The sequence below is a fragment of the Notamacropus eugenii genome, chromosome 1, assembly GCF_028372415.1.
Source record: "Notamacropus eugenii isolate mMacEug1 chromosome 1, mMacEug1.pri_v2, whole genome shotgun sequence".
NCBI classification, from domain to species: Eukaryota; Metazoa; Chordata; class Mammalia; order Diprotodontia; family Macropodidae; genus Notamacropus; species Notamacropus eugenii.
In genome coordinates, this window is record NC_092872.1 from 723586309 (window position 1) to 723605817 (window position 19509).

General features: G+C 39.1%; 2 protein-coding genes across 2 annotated transcripts in view; one reads left to right on the plus strand and one right to left on the minus strand.

Moving 5' to 3' along the window:
- Positions 1-8753, plus strand: part of LOC140521647 (uncharacterized) — a 50859-nt gene extending 42106 nt beyond the window's left edge. Inside the window, 2 exon segments of the mRNA XM_072636894.1 lie at positions 2218-3811; positions 3813-8753. Of these exon segments, the coding sequence (XP_072492995.1) occupies positions 2218-3811; positions 3813-3848 (1630 nt within the window). The 3' untranslated portion in view covers positions 3849-8753.
- A 6291-nt stretch (positions 8754-15044) lies between these two features.
- LOC140521639 (uncharacterized) overlaps positions 15045-19509 on the minus strand; it is a 264697-nt gene continuing 260232 nt past the window's right edge. The window contains exon 6 of the mRNA XM_072636876.1: positions 15045-16845. The gene's annotated coding sequence lies outside the window, so the exon portion shown is untranslated. The remainder of the gene's footprint in view (positions 16846-19509) is intronic.

Here is a 19509-nt window from a genome sequence, read left to right on the forward strand (position 1 = left end):
CCCAGCCATGCAGGGTTAGGTTCAAAAAATGCATTAAAGTTTTCTCCCACTTCCTACGATTGAATATATTTTTTTCACAAGAGAGAAGTTGGACTAGATGTGTAATTGAACAGAAAAAGAACTGAGCTACCCCCAGAATTGAGTCACAAAATGAAGTCAGTGTGGTTGACTGAATCTCTTCAATTCCCTGTACCAAGAGTTGTTCTTATGCCCTCAGTTTCCTCACCCAGCTGTCAAGCAGTTTATATTTGAACATTACAACAGAAGTAGAGCTGGGTAAGTATAAATCTTTTGGTATTTCAGGAGTCAGTGACCTTCAAGGATGTAGCTGTGGAATTCACCTGGGAGGAATGGGAACAATTGAACCCATCTCAGAAAAAGTTGTACACGGATGTGATGCTTGAGAACTATAGGAACTTGGTATCTTTGGGTAAGAAAGACTAACCCTTTGGAGTCTTAGTATGTACTGTAGTAACTTTCAAGATTTAACAGTTACTCTTTGGCATACAAAAGGAAACTATTTCTGACCCTTTTATATCCAAGGGATACTAGTGCTACTAGTTCCAGTAAAAAGATCTTTGCTTAATATGCCTGGAAATTGATTTCTTGATTTGTTGTTATTCTTGAGGATATATCTTTCCCTCTCTGTTGCTTCACATAAGTTTTTCTTTTTAATCCCAATGTAGGTTTCCTCATACACAGTGCTCCCACTCACCAAACAGGGAGAGTGAGTCAAATGGACTATGTGTTCCTAAGTCCTGCTCAGTAATCCATTGTACATAATATAGAATATCCTTTGGTGGTCCTTTGTACTATCCTTGAGATCTTCCTGCTATGCCTACTTTTTTCCCAAAGAGGGTTTGAACCTGTTTTGAATTAAGTTTTATGGATGCCTTTTAAAAATTGTTATTTCTGTAAAAACAAACAAATAAATTAAAAAACCCTACTCCTCTCTCCAGCCAACCATTTGAGGCCCCGATAGTTGAAAAAAAAATCTCAGACTAAATCAGCTAACAATAATGATGATGATAGTGCCCCTGGTGTTATAAGATGGAAAGAGTATTTCATTTCTCTGTTTTATGACAGAACTCTGAGATGACTGCCTAGCACTTTTTCATTTTCAATGAACAGGATTTGCAGTTTCCAAACCAGACTTGATCTACCAGTTGGAAAGAAATGAAGAATCTTGGATGCCAGAGGCAGATATTCCCAGAAGCAGTTGTCCAGGTGACTACATAAAAACCAAGCAGTTAGGTAATTGCAAAATACTGTCTTCTTGGTCATTTTAGGTCAAATCTCCTCTAAGATGCTGAACATTGTTGTCTATCAAGGCTTCTCAGGCCTGTTGAAAGGAGCTGAGACTTCAAAACTTCATTATTTTTCTTTTGCCTCAAGATGTTACTTTTTTGTGTATCTCTTTACTGAAAAAAAATTCTCCACTCTTGAAGAATGTTTTTGCTTACGTACAGGGAAGCTTTTTCCCTTCGATTCATTGAAGATTATCTTATGTTAAGCAGGCATTCTCCTGCCTCACTTGCATGAATTTATTCTCCCATCCATTCATATCTGTTGTCAGAAATACCTGTATGACTAAATTTCAATGAGTTCCTTATAAAGTAGACATGTTGAATTTTTAGAGGAAATTTATGGCAACAGTTATCACATTCCCAACCCCCCCAAATTTCTTCTTTATTGTTTACTTCATGTATCTATTTTTCTTCCTCACTCCAAACTCAATTCTGTATTTTCTTTCTGGTCAGTTTTCCCTTCCTATTTTCACCTCAGATGGTAAGGATACATTGATAAATTCTCAGTCATCTTTTTTTTTCTAAATAGTCTTATTTCACTCAAATGTCAGCCAATAAAAGTAGAGTCAGGGTTCATTCATCCCTCCAGGTAATTTCAATTAAGTCAGTTCATTTACATATGTTACTTTTGAATCATCCTACTTTCGCTAACTATTAGCTAAATTGATCTGTACTGACAGAGTAGTAGTGAGACTAGTCCTCTCAAGTGAGAAGGCAAGAGATCAGCTCTAAAACATTAGAGTAACTAAGAATGTTGGGAAAGGGTTAAGGAGACACAGTAAATCAGCTCTTTATTCTTCCCTTCAGAGAGCAGAGAATTTACCGGAGATAAACCTATTGAATGTGGTCAATTTGGGAATCCTTTCAAGAACAAAGAACATCTTGCTGTGTGTCGGAGAATTCGTACTAGACAGAAACCTTATGAGCAGAGTGAATGTGCAAAGGCCTTCTGGAAGAAGTCACAACATACTGAGCATGAAAGACTTCACAGTGGAAAGAAATCTTATCAATGTAGTGATTGTGGCAAGGCCTTCAGGAGTACAAAACAACTTAAAGGGCATCAGAGAATTCACATTGGAGACATTATTTATAAATGTAAGGAATGTGGGAAACGCTTTCCATTCTACTCACAACTTGTTCAGCATCAAAGAATTCATTCACAAGAGAGACCTTATAAATGTAGTGAATGTGGGAAGGCCTTTGGTTATAAGTCAACTCTTACATTGCATCAGAGAATTCATACTGGGGAGAAACCTTATGAATGTAGTGAATGTGGAAAGGCCTTGAGGACTAAGTCAGAACTTGCTGTGCATCAGAGAATCCATACTGGAGAAAAACCTTTTGAGTGTAGTGAATGTGGAAAGGCCTTCAGAAATAAGGGACATCAGACTATGCATCAGAGAATTCATACTGGAGAGAAACTTTTTGAATGTAGTGAATGTGGGAAGACCTTCAGATATAAGTCAAATCTTACATTGCATCAGACAATTCATACTGGAGAGAAACTTTATGAGTGTAGTGAATGTGGGAAGGCCTTCAGGAGTAAGTCCGAGCTTACTATGCATCAGCGAATTCATACTGGAGAGAAGCCTTATGAATGTAGTGAATGTAGGAAGGCCTTCCGTTCTAAGTCAAATCTTACAATGCATCAGAGAATTCATACTGCTGCAAAACCTTATGAATGTAGTGAATGTGGGAAAGCCTTCATTTCTAAATCAAATCTTACGTTGCATCAGAGAACTCATACTAGAGAGAAACCTTATAAATGTAGTGAGTGTGGGAAGGCCTTCAGGAGTAAGTCTGAGCTTACTATACATCAGCGAATCCATACTGGAGAGAAACCTTATGAATGTCGTGAATGTAGAAAGACCTTCAGGAGTAAGGGGCATCTAACTGTGCATCAGAGAATTCATACTGGAGAGAAACCTTACGAATGTAGTGAATGTGGGAAAGCCTTCAGGAACAAGTCAAAACTTACATTGCATCAGAGAATTCATACTGGAGAGAAACCTTATGAATGTAGTGAATGTGGAAAGGCCTTCAGAACAAAGAAGCAACTTATTGTGCATCAGCAAATTCATACTGGAGACATTCTTTTTGAATGTAAGGAGTGTGGGAAGGCTTTCCCCTACAACTCGGAACTGATTCAACATCAAAGAATTCATACTGGAGAGAAACCTTATCACTGTACTGTATGTGGAAAGGGCTTTGGGAGGAAGGCAAATCTTACTAGGCACCAGAGAATTCATACTGGAGAGAAACCTTATGAATGTAGTGAATGTGGAAAGGCCTTCATGACAAAGAACCAACTTAATGTGCATCAGCAAATTCATACTGGAGACATTCTTTTTGAATGTAAGCAGTGTGGGAAGGCTTTCCCCTATAACTCAGCACTTATTCAGCATCAAAGAATTCATACTGGAGAGAAACCTTATCAATGTAATGAATGTGGGAAGGCCTTTGGGACAAAGGCAAATCTTACTAGGCACCAGAGAATTCATACTAGGGAAAAACCATCTGAATGAGCATTCTTACATATAGCAGAAGGAGGTGAGGAACAAGTACAGCATCCTTACAAATCAGAACGTGTCCAGTAATCATGGATCCCACGGTATCCTGAGTGGGTAGTCATACCTCTTTCCCTCCCTCAACGTTTCTTCCATGCCCTGCTTGAGAAAAAATGTGAAGAAATTGTACAAGGTACTTGCAGGAGGAGTTAGGAACATGTATGGGTCCTTGTTCTCATTGGCAGATGGGCAATTTGGTATAAATGATTTCTCATTAATACATATGGTTAGAAAAATAAAATTGTATTAAGTGGAAAAAATAACATAAAATTTAAAAAAGGGTTTGTATTGCTTTTTCCAACTGGCTAACTTTTTTTCAAAATTTATTTTACAGTTTTATTTTTGTTCCTAACTTTTCCTCCATCTTTCTTATTTGACTTGAATTCCTTTTAAATTTCATCCTAGAGTTCTTTATGGACTTTGTGTCTATTTGATGTTATTCTTTGGGTAGGAGTGGCTTTTTTAACCTCACCATTTTTCTCTAAATGTGGACCCAGATTTTCTTTTTATTAAAGTATTTATTTTTGCTTGGTTACTCTTTCCTTTGCTTACTCATTTTTATTTTGAATTTATTTTTAGTAGTTTATTATTCTACTCTTTTTGATCCAGAGTTGTGGGTAATTTTGCACTATCCCTTAGGTCTTCCTTACTGTTATTTTTAAAATTCTGTTGAAAGCTCAACCTCAGGGACTTCTTTCCTCCCCTAAGCCCGAGTTAAGAACTCCAGCCCTGCTGCCACCAAAATGTTCTTCCCCTTTAGTACTACATTTACTGGGCATGGGTTTGCTTCACAGCCACAACCCCAGATACCTTCTGGTTAGCATTGCTAGGCCTAGCATCTGGAAATGGTCAGCGGGCTGGGGAAGAGGGGGATTTCAATGTTTCTGCACTCAATCATCTGCTGTTCCTTAGAAATGAGAGGTAAAAGTTTGTAAGGTAAAATTTCTTGACGCCTAGTCTGCTTCCTGACAGAGCTGATCCAATGGAATTGGATTCAATTGTTGATTCATTGGAATCAGCCTTGAGGTGACTATGCTTCACTTAGACCAAATGTCAGCCTTTGGAGGTCCTCTCAAGTTGTCTTAGGAAGATGATTACTTTACTGCTTTATCTTTACTGCTTTTCATTTTGTGGCAGTTTTCTCTCTGTGGAGGAAATCCAGAGAGCCCAGAAATTTTTGCCCGTACTCTGCCATTTTCCAAGAATGTACCATATCAATACTGAATCTATATGCATCAAATATTATAGCAGATAAACTTTTTTTTTTACCAAAGTAAAAAAGTTAAATGAATTGAAAATGGAAAGAGATAGTAGTACTATAATCAGAGACTCTAATCTTCCCCTCTCAAAACTCGATCAATCTTACTGAAAAACAAAGATATCAAGGAAGTGAACAGAATTTAAGAGAAGCTAGATATTATCAATATCTGAAAAGAACTGGATGGAAGTAGAAAGGAATACAACTTTTTTTCAGTAGTTCATGGAACCTGCACAAAGACTGATCTTATATTAATCCATAAAAATGTTGTGATCAAAAGCAGATACATTAAAAGTATTTTCAGATCATAATGCACTAAAAATTATACTTAATAAGGGATTCCAGACACATAGATTAAAAACTAATTGGAGATTAAACAATCTAACCTTAATGAGTGGATTAAGGAAGAAGTCAGAAATAGTTTGATTAGATTGAAAAATGAGATATCAAAATCTTATGGAATGCAGCAGAAGCAATGATCAGAGGAAAATGGATATTTCTAAATGCTTTCATCAATTAAAGGGCAGATCAATGAATTGGGTATCAGTATCCTAAAATTTATGAAAGATGTTGTCTAGGCTCTTTTTCTGATCATGAGTTTCAAGTAGTCCCATAATTTTTAAAGTGTCTCTCCTGGATCTATTTTTCCAGATCAGTTGTTTTTCCAATGAGATATTTCACATTATCTTTCTTTTCTTCATTCTTTTGGTTTTGTTTTGTAATTTCTTGGTTTCTCATAAAGTCATTAGCTTCCATCTGTTGCATTCTAATTTTTAAAGAACTATTTTCTTCCATGAGCCTTTGAACCTCCTTTTCCACCTGGGGCCAAGGCCAGGGGAGGACCTTGCTCCCTTCTTGCTCGGGTTGAAACAGCCCTCTCACTGACTGTGGAGGGGTGGCCAGCGTCCCCGAGTGGTTCAATGAAGCAGTGACGAAGAAAAGAACAATGGGTTAGGCAGAGAAAGTAAAGGACAATTCACATTTATTAACTGAGGCCAGGGGTGTATATAGACCCTTACAAGCAAGCAAGCAAGCAAGCAGGCAAGGTGATTCCCATGAGAGCATTTTTAGTTTACTTTTAGATATCTCATTCCCAGGGTAGATATCTTCAGGAGCTTCTTTCTCTTCACTCACGGTCCTTGTACTTTGCACGTTCTCTGGGTTCCCATGGATACAACAAAGCAAGAAGTCATGGAGAGCCATAACAGGTGTTTGTGAGCACAGATGATAGAGCAGGCTTCAGAGAAACTCTGGCCTGGACTTTACCTGCACTCCACCTTGGCTCTCAACACCTCCCGCTTTCTTTTGTTTTAGCCATAGGAAGTGTGTTTGGGTTTGAAGATTTTTCCCATGAGAGAGAAGGCACCTGTAGATAGGTGGTGCGATACAGAGAAACACAAGGATTAATAAACAAAAGGGTAGGATAGATATGATCCAGTGAAACGGAAATGAAAGGATTTTCATTAACAAAATATTTCCAAATTTCATTAGCTATACTTGCCAGGTCAAGATTTTGTTTGGATGCTTTCTCAATATCATATGCTATTTTGTTTAAGTCATCCATGTCCAGAGCCAATGTGCTATTTCCCCATACTCCATTTAGATGATTTCTTATTTTATTCCAATTATACTCTGAATTATTATAGCAGACAGGTGTAAGGCAAAAAGATATGAATCTATAATCACATTTCATTGGTAACCTAGCTTCTAATATATCTAACTCATTCCCAACTTGCACAATGGTTTCTCTCATAGCATCTAAAATATGATAAAAGTCATTATTAATTCTGGCTTGTGTCTTTAAAGCTAATGGTACATTTTTTGCTAAATTTTCCATAAAATGCGCTTACACTGTTTGCTCTTGCACGGTATATACAGACAATCCTATAGGTATAGAAGAAGCTATAGCTGCTGTAAAGCTTACAATTCCCAACACAATACAACTTTTACATATTTTTTGTCTTATTTTTACCATCAGTTGGTCAAAAGTCTGATCAGCAGATGACAGGAACCATCCTTTGCTCTTAACAGGCATCATTGTAAATCTTGAGTGAGTAATTATAAAAACAATATCTTTTTCTTGGACTTTGGGGTCAATGCATTCTGTGACAGTACAATTAAAATAAGTTACATTCCATACAGAACCTTTTTTTTACTACTGAAACATTTCCAAATTTTCCTACCATAAAGGCAAAATTTTTTCCTAAGCAAGAAGGTGTATCATTTGGCTCTCTGTTTTATTAACCCTTTTGTCAGCAGGTATAGCCCTAATAGTCATGTTAATCCATCCCAGTGAAGCCATAGACTTTCATAACTGAATGTCTGATTTTCCTGAGGAGGAACTATTTCAGGTAAAATCCAGCCTCCCTTAGCCAATGTATCATGATTTTGATTCCACATTTGTAACAGGATGGTAGAGTTATTTGTCACATTATGGCAAAGAGTTTGGCATCTAGTAAACGGGGGGAGGGGGTATTTAAATTTATTATCCCATCCAAATAATTTACTGCAAAATGGTGCTGATGGTCTCCTTATCATGCCTTTCGTGGATTCCTTTCTCGGCAACCCTAACATTACTATAACCCGGTAAGCTCCATATGTTCTAGGAATATAGTGTGCAGTGAAATTTATATATGTCAGTGTGAAGCAATGTGATATACTACTATTTTAAGAAAAGTATATAGGTGTAATAGGTGCTAGCCCTGTGAAATTATACAAAACCTTTGAACTTTCTGGTTTAGGAATATTAATTTCCTTATTAAACAGCACTGAAGCATTTCCCACCATAAGTACTTCTCAGTTACTTCACCCCAACTCACCACCCTCACTCAAGGCGGATTATGCACTACAGCCTCTTTTATGAGTCACAGGTCACAATGTAGCTCAACATGATCAATCAAACCTTGACAATCCCAGCCTGTGTAACTGAAGTGAAGCAAATGAATGATTGTAGAACTTGGTCCTGTCAAATGACTGTGGTACTTTGCCGTAGGGAAGGAGGTCATGACACCCAAAGACTGGAGAACTGTTCTATTGTGAGTTCTATGGATTTCTCCCAGGAAACCACTAAACCACTGTTTGTAATCAATCTTCCCCCATCTTTCTCACTTGTGATTTATGCATATAATCTCTGTCTTCATTTCAGCAAGGTGGAATTCTATCGGGATTCCTGATTTGTGAATATATTCCTCATAATGAAACAAATTAATTAAACAGCTAACTGATTACTGGCTCTTTGTCTCTGGCCTGCTGTTTCATCTTCTCAGATTAGAGACTGGCTCAGCAAAATGCTGTCCCTAGAAGTTTTTAAGGGGTGGATGCAGGGTGAAGCCTTGAGCTTGGCAGTACCAGGGAGAAGAGAGAGGTGTCACCAGATCTTTCCCAGGGTTCCAACTCACCTTGATGGGCAAGTTCAATACCCCATTCTTTCACCACTATTCTGGACTCAGCCTTCAATTAAGCCCACATTTCCATGTGAGGAATGTTCCTCACATATCTGGGCTATGGACTGTAAGTTTTCTTTCTGCATGAAGTAAATTTTATTGGTGTAAGAATTGCTTGCAAGCTTGTTTTTGTGTGTGGTTAAACTGGTTGAAATTAAAATTTTATTTGTGCACTTGGTTAGAGTTGTGGAATGTTTACTTCTGTAATTCTAGTGAATGGTTAGCACAGTGTGGAATATTTATATCTGTGTACTTCTATTTTATGTATCTGCGTTATGTTCCTTTGTGATATCGTCTTGTAGTGTATTTGTGTATTGTGTGTACGTGTTAGTTATGTGGTATTATTAACTTTGAGTGCTTTAAAATGGGACACATATGTGGTAAAAGTATGGTGCAAGATACAACATTTCCTACAAACAAACCCCAAGAAACCCTTTCAAATGTATGAGAAATATAGCCCTGACTCTCCCTCATATGGCTGGGATTGGGTTGATTTAACTAGTGAGGACACTAAACTCTGTTGATCCTGTTGGGATAGCTTTGATAAAAACCAAATTAGAATATTTAAGGCAGAAACTGACGAATAAGGAAACAGCCTCTTGAGTGGGACACTTTAACAAATGGAACTCAGAGGTAAGGTAAAAAGAAAGGGGCCTAAATTAGAATCAGTGAAAGAAAGGATAAAATTATGTGAAAACCTTCTCCTTATCAATCCCCACACTACCCAGTTACCTAAAATATATCCAGCTTTGCCAGAAGACTTCACCAGCATCCCAGATTATATGTTCTCTTTCAAAGTGCAAGACAAAGTTCTCCCAGCTTGATCAGGACCTGTAGTTTCAAGCCTTGGCAGCATGGATAATTCCAGGCTTTTGCCAAAGAGTATTCTACCCCAGGTGGGATTCCATAGATTTTGCTGAGCAGTTCCTACAGACCCAGGTATCTGGATTTGTATCAAGCCATGATGGTTTCAATTGGGAAAGGGGATACTAGAAGGTGATGCCAGAAAGCACCCCAGGAAAACTGAGGTACCCTCCCAGTAATCCCAATCACTCAGTAGGATTAGCTGGAGAGGGCTGGCAGGAGGGGTATCAAAAAGAAGGGGGTGTACAGACCATGCCCATTATCCCCATGACTCCTTTTGGAGATGTCTCTTTGTTCATACAGAGGCAAGAGAGACCTGCTGTAGTTGACACTGGTGCCACACTCAGTTTTACACTCCTCTGCCTTCTTCACTCCCCCTCTAAGACTGAAGAGAGTATCTCAGTTGTGGGCATTGCTATGTGTACCCCATATCACAGAAACCTTCCCTTTTTTATAGGAGGGATCACCACTTTTCATACTTTTTCCCCAGTCCCTAAAGCCGCTGAACACTTACTAGGACAGACCACTATTTCATTTGACCCAGGAGGGACCACTTCCTTGTGTCTTTTATCCCCGCCACCTTCCTTAACCCCCTCCAACCGTCCAGCTCTCAACCAAGTTCCCTCCAGCTTATGGGAGCTCCATCATGTTACCGATACTGAGTTGGTTATCATTGTCCCATCTATCATTGTGCAGTTAGCTGTCCCGTTTGGTCTACTTGCCTCTGAGAAATGAAAAAATGTAGTTGGTGTAAGTGTGCCTTTAATCCTGCTAGCTATCTACCTGAGATGGAAAGTGAAGATGACTTTGGCATGTAATTTTGGAATGCAGTGGAAACATCAGAACTTCCTCAACTCAGGACAGCCATTAAAAATCAGAAATAGGTTTCCCATTTAATAGACTATTTACTTCTTCCCCAGGCCATAGCAGTATTTGAAATTCCAGGGCACAACCCAGAAAACAATATTCATTATTGTGGAAATGACTTGGTTGACAAAGCAGCTAAAACTGCAGCTTTAACTCTTCAAATTTTTGACATACAGGTTCCTAAGCATGGCCTTGGTATATTCATTTTGCTCTGAGGACCTGCCTAAGCCTCCTAGCCTAACAAAAGAAGAAATAGCCATTGCCAGAAAAGCATGCTTAGCATAAAGCAGGAAAACTTTCAAAAGGAGGGATATGAACTTGATAGGACTATGAGACTATGGGCCAGGAGTTTTTACAGGGTGCTGTCACTGCTATAAGATGGGTCCCATGTGCCACAAACACAATGCATTGAAGCCTCTGAAGCCTGCTCATAGGCAGTTTCCTTTCCCAGATATGCCCTTTGAAACCTGGCAGATCGACTTCATTCAACTGCCAATAACCCTTAGTGATAAAGTAGTATTGGTAAGTACTATCATGCAGTATTCTGCATGATGACAAAAATATAATCTTCCTCAAAATACTATCCTTGTCAAGGAGCAGGAAGCAATCAAAAGGAATTTGGAACTCAAAATTTAAAAAAAACCCAAATATTAAAAATTGTTTTTACCCACAGTTAAGAAAAAAGAAAAAATTTTCAAAATCCTGTTCAATTAAATATCACTTTGCAATCCAATATAAGTATTTTGCTAAGTAAGTTATTCTAGGTTGCAATACTACTTATTGTGCTTTATAGAATATCATATTCCAAGCCTTATATCCCTTGATTTGATCTAAATTTTGATATTTCAATTTGATATGATAATAAGTTCTATATATTTGTCCCCAGAGCTGTGAGCTGCAGATGGTAAGATCACTTGTGTAATTATCGGAAGCTCGCTACAGGCCCTCTACCTTTGTTTTTCCTTGTTATGGTAACCAAGGCCAGTGTGATGGAGGTGACTCAACTACATGGAGAGTCCCCCAACTATTTTTGTATTTCCAGAACATTCTCTCATACAGAGTGAGCAGATGTCCATCTTGTGACCACTTAGTCAGTGGAGTTGCCCTGTGCTTCACCTATCTTATGAATGCCTTGTGACCACCTACTCAGTGGAAATGTTTCTTACCTTGCCCAACCCATGACCTTGATGATATATTTTGTTGCTTATTTTAGTCTACGCATCATATGTCAACCAATGGAATTATTCTGTTTTTGGTTTAGCTATTCTTGAATGTTTAGATATCTAAACCTATAAAAATGTGGTCCTGGAGGGAGGAGGCAACTCAGATCATAAGAAAGATCTGAGATTCACTTCATCAGAGGGGACCATGGACTTTTTTTTTTTTAATTAAACTTTTAACATTTATTTTCACACAATTTTGGGTTACAAATTTTCTCCCCTTTTTTCCCCCTCCCCCCCAGACCCAAGTTTTCTAATTGCCCCTGTGACCTATCTGCTCTCTCCTCTATCCTCCCTCCCTGCTCTTGTCTCCGTCTTCTCTTTTGTCCTGTAGGACCAGATAGCTTTCTTGACCCCTTAACCTGTATTTCTTGTTACCCAGTGGTAAGAACATTACATTTGGTCCTAACACTTTGAGTTCCAACCTCCTTAGCTCCCTCCCTCTCCACCCCTTCCCCTTGAAAGACAGGCAATTCCATATAGGCCATATCTGTTTAGTTTTGCAAATGATTTCCATACTAGTTGTGTTGTATAGGACTAACTATATTTCCCTCCATCCTATCCTGTCCCCCTTTACTTCTATTTTCTTATGGTCCTTTCCCTCCCCATGAGTGTCGACCTCGTATTGCATTCTCCTCCCCATGCCCTCCCCTCCATCCTCCCCCCCACCCTGCTTGTGCCCCTGTCCCCCACTCTCCTGTATTATGAGATAGGTTTTCCTATCAAAATGAGTGTGCATTATATTCTTTCCTTTAGTGGAATGTGATGAGAGTAGACCTCATGTTTTTCTCTTGCCTCCCCTCTTTATCCCACCACTAATAAGTCTTTTGCTTGCCTCTTTTATGAGAGATAATTTGCCCCATATAACTTCTCCCTTTCTCCTCCCAATATTTCTCTGTCAATGCTTGATTTCATTTTTTTTTTAAGATATGATCCCATCCTCTTCAATTCACTCTGTGCACTCTGTCTCTATGTATGTGTGCATGTGTGCATGTGTGTGTGTGTGTGTACTCCCACCCAGTGCCCAGATACTGAAATGTTTCAAGAGTTATAAATATTGTCTTTCCATGTAGGAATGTAAACAGTTCAACTTTAGTAAGTCCCTTATGATTTCTCTTTGCTGTTTGCCTTTTCATGGTTCTCTTCATTCTTGTGTTAGAAAGTCAAATTTTCTTTCCAGTTCTGGTCTTTTCATCAGGAAAATTTGAAAGTCTTCTATTTCATTGAAAGACCATTGTTTCTCCTGAAGTATTATACTCAGTTTTGCTGGGGAGGTGATTCTTGGCTTCAGTCCTAGTTCCTTTGACTTCTGGAATATCCTATTCCATTCCCTTCTATCCCTCAATGTAGAGGGTGCCAGATCTTGTGCTATCCTGATTGTATTTCCACACTACTTGAATTGTTTCTTTCTAGCTGCTTGCAATATTTTCTCTTTCACCTGGGAATTCTGGAATTTGGCCACAATGCTCCTAGGAGTTTCTCTTTTTGGATCTCTTTCATGCGGTGTTCTGCGGATTCCTTGAATATTTATTTTGCCTTCTGGTTCTAGAATCTCAGGGCAGTTTTCCTTGATAATTTCATGGAAGATGATGTCTAGGCTCTTCTTTTGATCATGGTTTTCAGGTAGTCCCAGAATTTTTACATTGTCTCTCCTGATTCTATTTTCCAGGTCAGTTGTTTTTCCAATAAGATATTTCACATTATCTTCCATTTTTCGAATCTGCGCGGTATGTTCTGAGATATCTGTCTTTCTTGAAAAGTCCAAAGCTTCCAACTGTACCATTCCAGATTTGAGAGATCTATTTTCTTCAGTAAGCTTTTGAATCTCCTTTTCCGTTTGGTTAATTCTGCTTTTGAAAGCATTCTTCTCCTCATTGGCCCCTTGCACCTCCCTTGCCAGCTGAGTTAGGCTAGTTCTCAAGGTGCCAATTTTTTCAAGATTTTTTTGGTTCTCCTTTAGCAGGGAGCTGATCTGTTTTTCATGCTTCTCCCTTATCCCTCTCATTTCCCTTCCCAGTCTTTCCTCCATCTCTCTAACTTGATTTTCAAAATTCCTCTTGAGCTCTTCCATGGCCCGAGCCCATTAGGTGGGCTGGGACACAGAATCCTCGATTACTGTGTCTTTGCCTGATGGCAAGCATTGTTCCTCCCCATCAGAAAGGAAGGGAGGAAGTTTTTTTTCTCCGATAAAGTACCCTTCAATAGTTTTATTTCTTTTCCCTTTTCTTGGCATTGTCTCAACCTAGTGGCCTGACCTCTGAATGTTCTCCTCACACCCACCTCGCCTCCTGGTCCTCCCAGCCAGCGTTTGGGGACTGAGATTCAGATGCTGCTTCCCGCCTTAGGATTTTTGGCGGGGGCAGGGCTGCTATTCAGTGTGAGAATTAAGTTCAGGTGCTGAGGTCAGGGGCAGGGCCACCTCTCTTGCTCAATTCCCTCAGGAGGTTTATGCACAGACCTTCCACAATGGATCCAGGCTCCCGCCCGTTTGGGGAGCCCCCGTCCGCAGCCGCCTCTCAGCCCCCACCTCCCGGGGGGGCCCGAGCCATGGGGGCACCTCACTCCACTCTCAACCCGCCAAAGAGACTCTCTCACCTACCCCCATCAGTCACCTGTTGGTGGGGGACCTGTGCAGCTGCTGAAGATCCCGCCTCGGGATCCCTCTCAGAACTGTGTCTCTCGGAGCCGCCGCCGCCCGTCGCCGCCGCAGGTCCGGGCTGGGCACCGTGTCTGCAGCGTGACGGACCTTTTGCGAGAGGTTTGCAGGTCCCTTTGTGGGTGGGTGGACCCGCGTGGCCGCTGGATCTCTTTCCCATGGTGTCGCTGCCGCGGCAGGGCTGCTCTCCTCTTTCCGCCCCAGCGCCCAGTCCCCGGCGAAGGACCCCCCACGAGAGGTTTGCAGGTCTCTCCGGAACAGAAATCTCCCTCGCTCCAATATTCCGTGGTCTCTGGGTGCAGAATTCGCCCTGGGTTAGTCCCCTCTGCCATTCTGTGGTTTGTGGGTTAGGAGCTATGTGTATGTGCATCTTTCTACTTCGCCATCTTGGCTCCGCCCCCGGGACCATGGACTTTTTAATAAAATGCCATTTGCTAAGATTTCCGCCTTATTATAGGTTGAATAATTTTAATCACCACACCTGAGAGATATGGGTTTTGGCTAGAAGGTTCCTGGAACTTTTCATTTTGGGGAATTTTTAATAGGTACTCAGTAGATTTTTCCTTTCAGCTTTACCCTCTAGTTCTAAAATATCTGAATAGTTTTCCTTTCTCCTTCCTTGAAATATGATGTCAAGGCTCTTTTCTTGATCAGGTAGTTCAATAATTCCTAAATGATATCACTTCAGTCTATTTTCAGGTCACTTTTTTTCTATGAGATAGTTGACATTTCCTACTATATTTTCAATTATGTGATAATGTTTTATTAATTCTTGATGTCTCATAAAGTAATAAGCCTCAAATGACCAATTAAAATTTTTAAGAAGTTATTTTTGAGAGATTTTATACATCTTTTACCATTTGGACAGTTCTGACAAAGAGTTGTTTTCTTCTGTATTTTTTTATGCCTCTTTTACAAAGTGGTTGCCATTTTATAATTTTCTGGCATTGCTCTTGTTTTTTTCCCCAATTTTTGCTCTAGGGTATGATTATTGAAAGCATTATTTTGATTTTTCTTTAGCTCTTCCAGGAATTCTTGTTGAATTTGTGTCCAGTTGTATTGTGGGGGCTTGCCTACATTTTATCTTACTCTGAGTCTTTAGGTTGAGCTCCCATACTAACTTTTGATGGTCAGGTTCTTTTTGGATTTGTCCATTTTCACCCATAGCTTTCTTCTTTCTTTTTAAAAATCAAATTAACCAAAGGTTTATTTATCTTATTTTTTTTTTTCATAATGCCAGCTTTTTATTAGTTCAATAATGTTGTGAAGTTCAGTTGTTATTAATCTCTCCTTTGGCTTTCAGAATTTCTACTTTGCTATTTATTTGGAGACTTTTACTTTGTTCTTTTTCAACCTTTTTCAGTTGCATGCCCAATTCATTGATCTCATCTTTCTCTACTTAATTTACATAAGCATTTAGAGATCTAAATTTTCCCCCCAAAACTACTTTCGTTGGATCCTATAAATTTTGTACGTTGTCTCATTACTGTCTCTTGAATGAAATTATTGTTTCTATGATTTGGTATTTGACCCGCTCATCCTTTAAGATTATTAAGTTTCCAATTAATTTTAGTCTGTCTTTTCATAGCCTTCTATTCTATGTAATTTATATCGTATTACGATCTGAAAAGGATGCATTTAATATTCTGCCTTTCTGTATTGTATTATGAAGTTTTTATGCCCTAATATATGGTCAGTTTTTGTATAGGTGCAGTGTGCTATGAAGAAAAAGATATATTCCTTTTATCCCCGTTTGGTTTTTCCAGAGGTGTACCATATTTAGCTTTTCTAAAATTCTATTCTTCTGCTTAACTTCTTTATTGTTTATTTTGTGATTAAATTTATCTAGTTCTGAGAGGGGGAGGTTGAAGTCCCTTATTAGTATAGTTTTACTATATACTTCTTCCTATAACTCTCTCCAGTAAACTGTCTTACTCTTCAAAACCTTCCCATATTTAGTACACATTCTTAAGATTCTCTCTCATATGTACTCTCTGATGTAGAGTAACTTCTGAACTCAGGTGGAAGATCTTTCCAAATAAATTACGTTCAGATGATTTTTCTCTAGTATGAATTCTCTGATGCCCAGTATGAATTGGCCCCTTTGGGAAGGCTTTCCCACATATGGTGCATTAAAAAGGTTTCTTTTCAGTATGACTTCTCCGATGTCAAATAATTCCTGATTTGAACTGAAAAGCTTTCTCACATTCCTTACATTCATAAAGTTTCCCTTCAATATGGACTCTCTGAAACCCAATAAGAGATATCTTCTTCCTAAAGACCTTTCCACATTCACTGCATTCAGAAGTTTTCTCCCCAATATGAATTCTCTGATGTACAGTAAGTTGTATGTTCACCCTGGAGGCCTGTCCAAAACACTACATTCACAAGGTTTCTCTCCAGTATAAATTTCCTGATGTTGAATATGTTCCCATCCATAGGGGAAGCCTTCCCATACTCCTTATATTCATAAAGAATCTTTCCAGTATGAATTCTTTGATGTTAAAGTAACTTTGAGTTGTGATAGGAAGTCTTCCCACATGCATTAAATGCATAAGATTTCTCTCTAGTATGAATTCTCTGAAGTGCAGTGAGATTTAGATTTTTTCCCCAAGGTCTCTTTCCACATTCATAAGGTTTCTCTCCAGTAAATTCTTTGCTCTCTGAAAAGGAAAATAAAGACCTGATTAACCCTGCATTTCCTTTCCTTTCCTTTCCTTTCCCTTTTCTACTTGCTTAAAGATTTTATGGCTGTTCTCTTACTGTGCCACTTGAGAAGGCTAGTCTCACTAGTCTTTTCACTAAGGATCACAGTTTATCTTATGTTCAAGTATATCTTATGTTTTATGTGCAAATATAATATACATACATACATACATATATATAGAGAGAGAGCATATAGTATAGTATAAGATATATATATGCGTATATATATGTATATATATACGCATATGTATAATAGAGTAAATATAGTATAGTATGTGTATAAATATAAGTATAATATCTTGTGTGAAAGTACAATGACACAGGGGTTGGAGCCAAGATGGCAGAGTAGAAAGACACACATACTCTAGCTCTTTCCCCACAGCCCATTAAATACCTGTAAAGAAAGACTTTCAACAAATTCTAGAGCAGGAGAAGTCACAGAACGACAGAATGGAGGAGATTTCTAGGCCAGGGTGACCTGGAAGGCCAACAGGAAAGGTCTGTTGCACCAGACATGGAACAGACTGCAGCCCCATCTTGGCTGTGAAGCTCAGGAGGAGCAGGGCCAAAGCAAGCCTCAGGGGTGGAATCACTGATGATGGTTTGCAGATCCCTCAAACCACAGTCGCAAAAGGCAGCTTCAAAGGTCAGTGAGAGGGTTTTGCACCTCCATGACAAGGCACCAGGGTCCTTTCCTAACCCCAGCCCTAGGTGGCAGCAGTGACAACAGTGGGCAGTGGCCGCAGCAGGCAGCACTCAGTGTCCATTGTTCCATTTTTGGAGCACTCAGCTTAAAGCCCTTGGGAGAACTGAGCAATTGATCTGAACGGCAGCCCTGAGTAGAGGCCCCGCCCCCACCTAAAACCCCTGAAGGACTTGACCACCTGATCTGAATCTCAGCTACAAGCCAGGCCACAGAATAAACTCCTCTCCCTTGATTGTGCCACCTTGGAGGAACTGAGAGCTTATAGGTCCCCAGAGTATACCCTACTCTTGACAAAGGACCCAAAAGTCAAGTAACTGGTTGGAAAAATGCCCCCAAAAGGGAAAAAAACTAAGACCATAGAAGGTTACTTTCTTGGTGAACAGGTGTTCTCTCCCATCCTTTCAAATGAGGAAAAACAATGCTTACCATCAGGGAAAGACATAAAAGTCAAGGCTTCTGGATCCAAAGCATCCAAAATAAATATGCAATGGTCCAAGACCATGGCAGAACTCAAAAAGGATATTGAAAATCAAGTAAGGGAGATGGAGGAAAAACTGGGAAGATAAATGAGAGTGATGCAAGAAAATCATGAAAAGCTAACCAACACCTTGCTCAAGGAGACCCAAAAAATGCTGAAGAAAATGACACTTTTATAAATAGGCTAACTCAGTTGGCAAAAGAGGTCCAAAAAGCCAATGAGGAGAAGAGTGTTTGAAAAGCAAAATTAGCCAAATGGAAAAGGAGGTTCAAAAGCTCACTGAAGAAAATAGTTCTTTAAAAATATGAATGGAACAGATGGAAGCTAGTAACTTTATAAGAAAACAAGAAATTACAAAACAAAACCCAAAGAATGAAAAAATGGAAGATAACGTGAAATATCTCATTGGAAAATTACTGACTGGGAAAACAGATCCAGGAGAAACAATTTAAAAATTATGGGACTGCCTGAAAGCCATGATCAAAAGAAGAGCCTAGACATCATCTTTCATGAAGTTATCAAGGAAAACTGTCCTTACATTCTAGAACCAGAGGGTAAAATAAATATTGAAAGAATCCATCGATCAGCTCCTGAAAGAGAACTAAAAAGAGAAACTCCTAGGAATATTATGGCCAAATTTCAGAGTTCCCAGGTCAAGGAGAAAATATTGCAAGCATCTAGAAAGAAACAATTCAAGTATTGTGGAAGTACAATCAGGATAACACAGGATCTGGAAGCTTCTACATTAAGGGGGTGAAGGGCTGGGAATACGATATTCCAGAAGTCAAAGGAACTAGGATTAAAACCAAGAATCACCTACCCAGCAGAACTTAGTATGATATTTCAGGGGAAAAAATGGTCATTCAGTGAAATAGAGGACTTTCAAGCATTATTGATGAAAAGACCAAACATGAAAAGAAAATTTGACTTTCAAACACAAGAATCAAGAGAACCATGAAAAGGTAAACAGGAAAGAGAAGTCATAAGGGACTTACTAAAGTTGAACTGTTTACATTCCTACATGGAAAGATAATATTTTTAATTCTTGAAACTTTTCTCAGTATCTGGTTAGTTGGAGGGGTTATACACACACACACACACACACACACACACATGCACAGACACACACACATATACATACATATATATTATATATATTTAGAGAGACAGAGAGCACAGGGCGAGTTGAATAGGAGGGTATCATATCTAAAAAAATTAAATTAAGGGGTGAGAGAGGAATATATTGGAAGGAGAAAAGGAGTAATGAAATGGGGTGAATTATCTCTCATAGAAGAGGCAAGAAAAAGCTTTTCCAATGGAGAGGAAAAGGAGGGAGGTGAGAGGGAAAAAGTGAAGCTTACTCTCATCACATTTGGCTCAAGGAAGGAATAACATGCACACTGAATTTGGTATGAAAATCTATTTTACACTACAGGA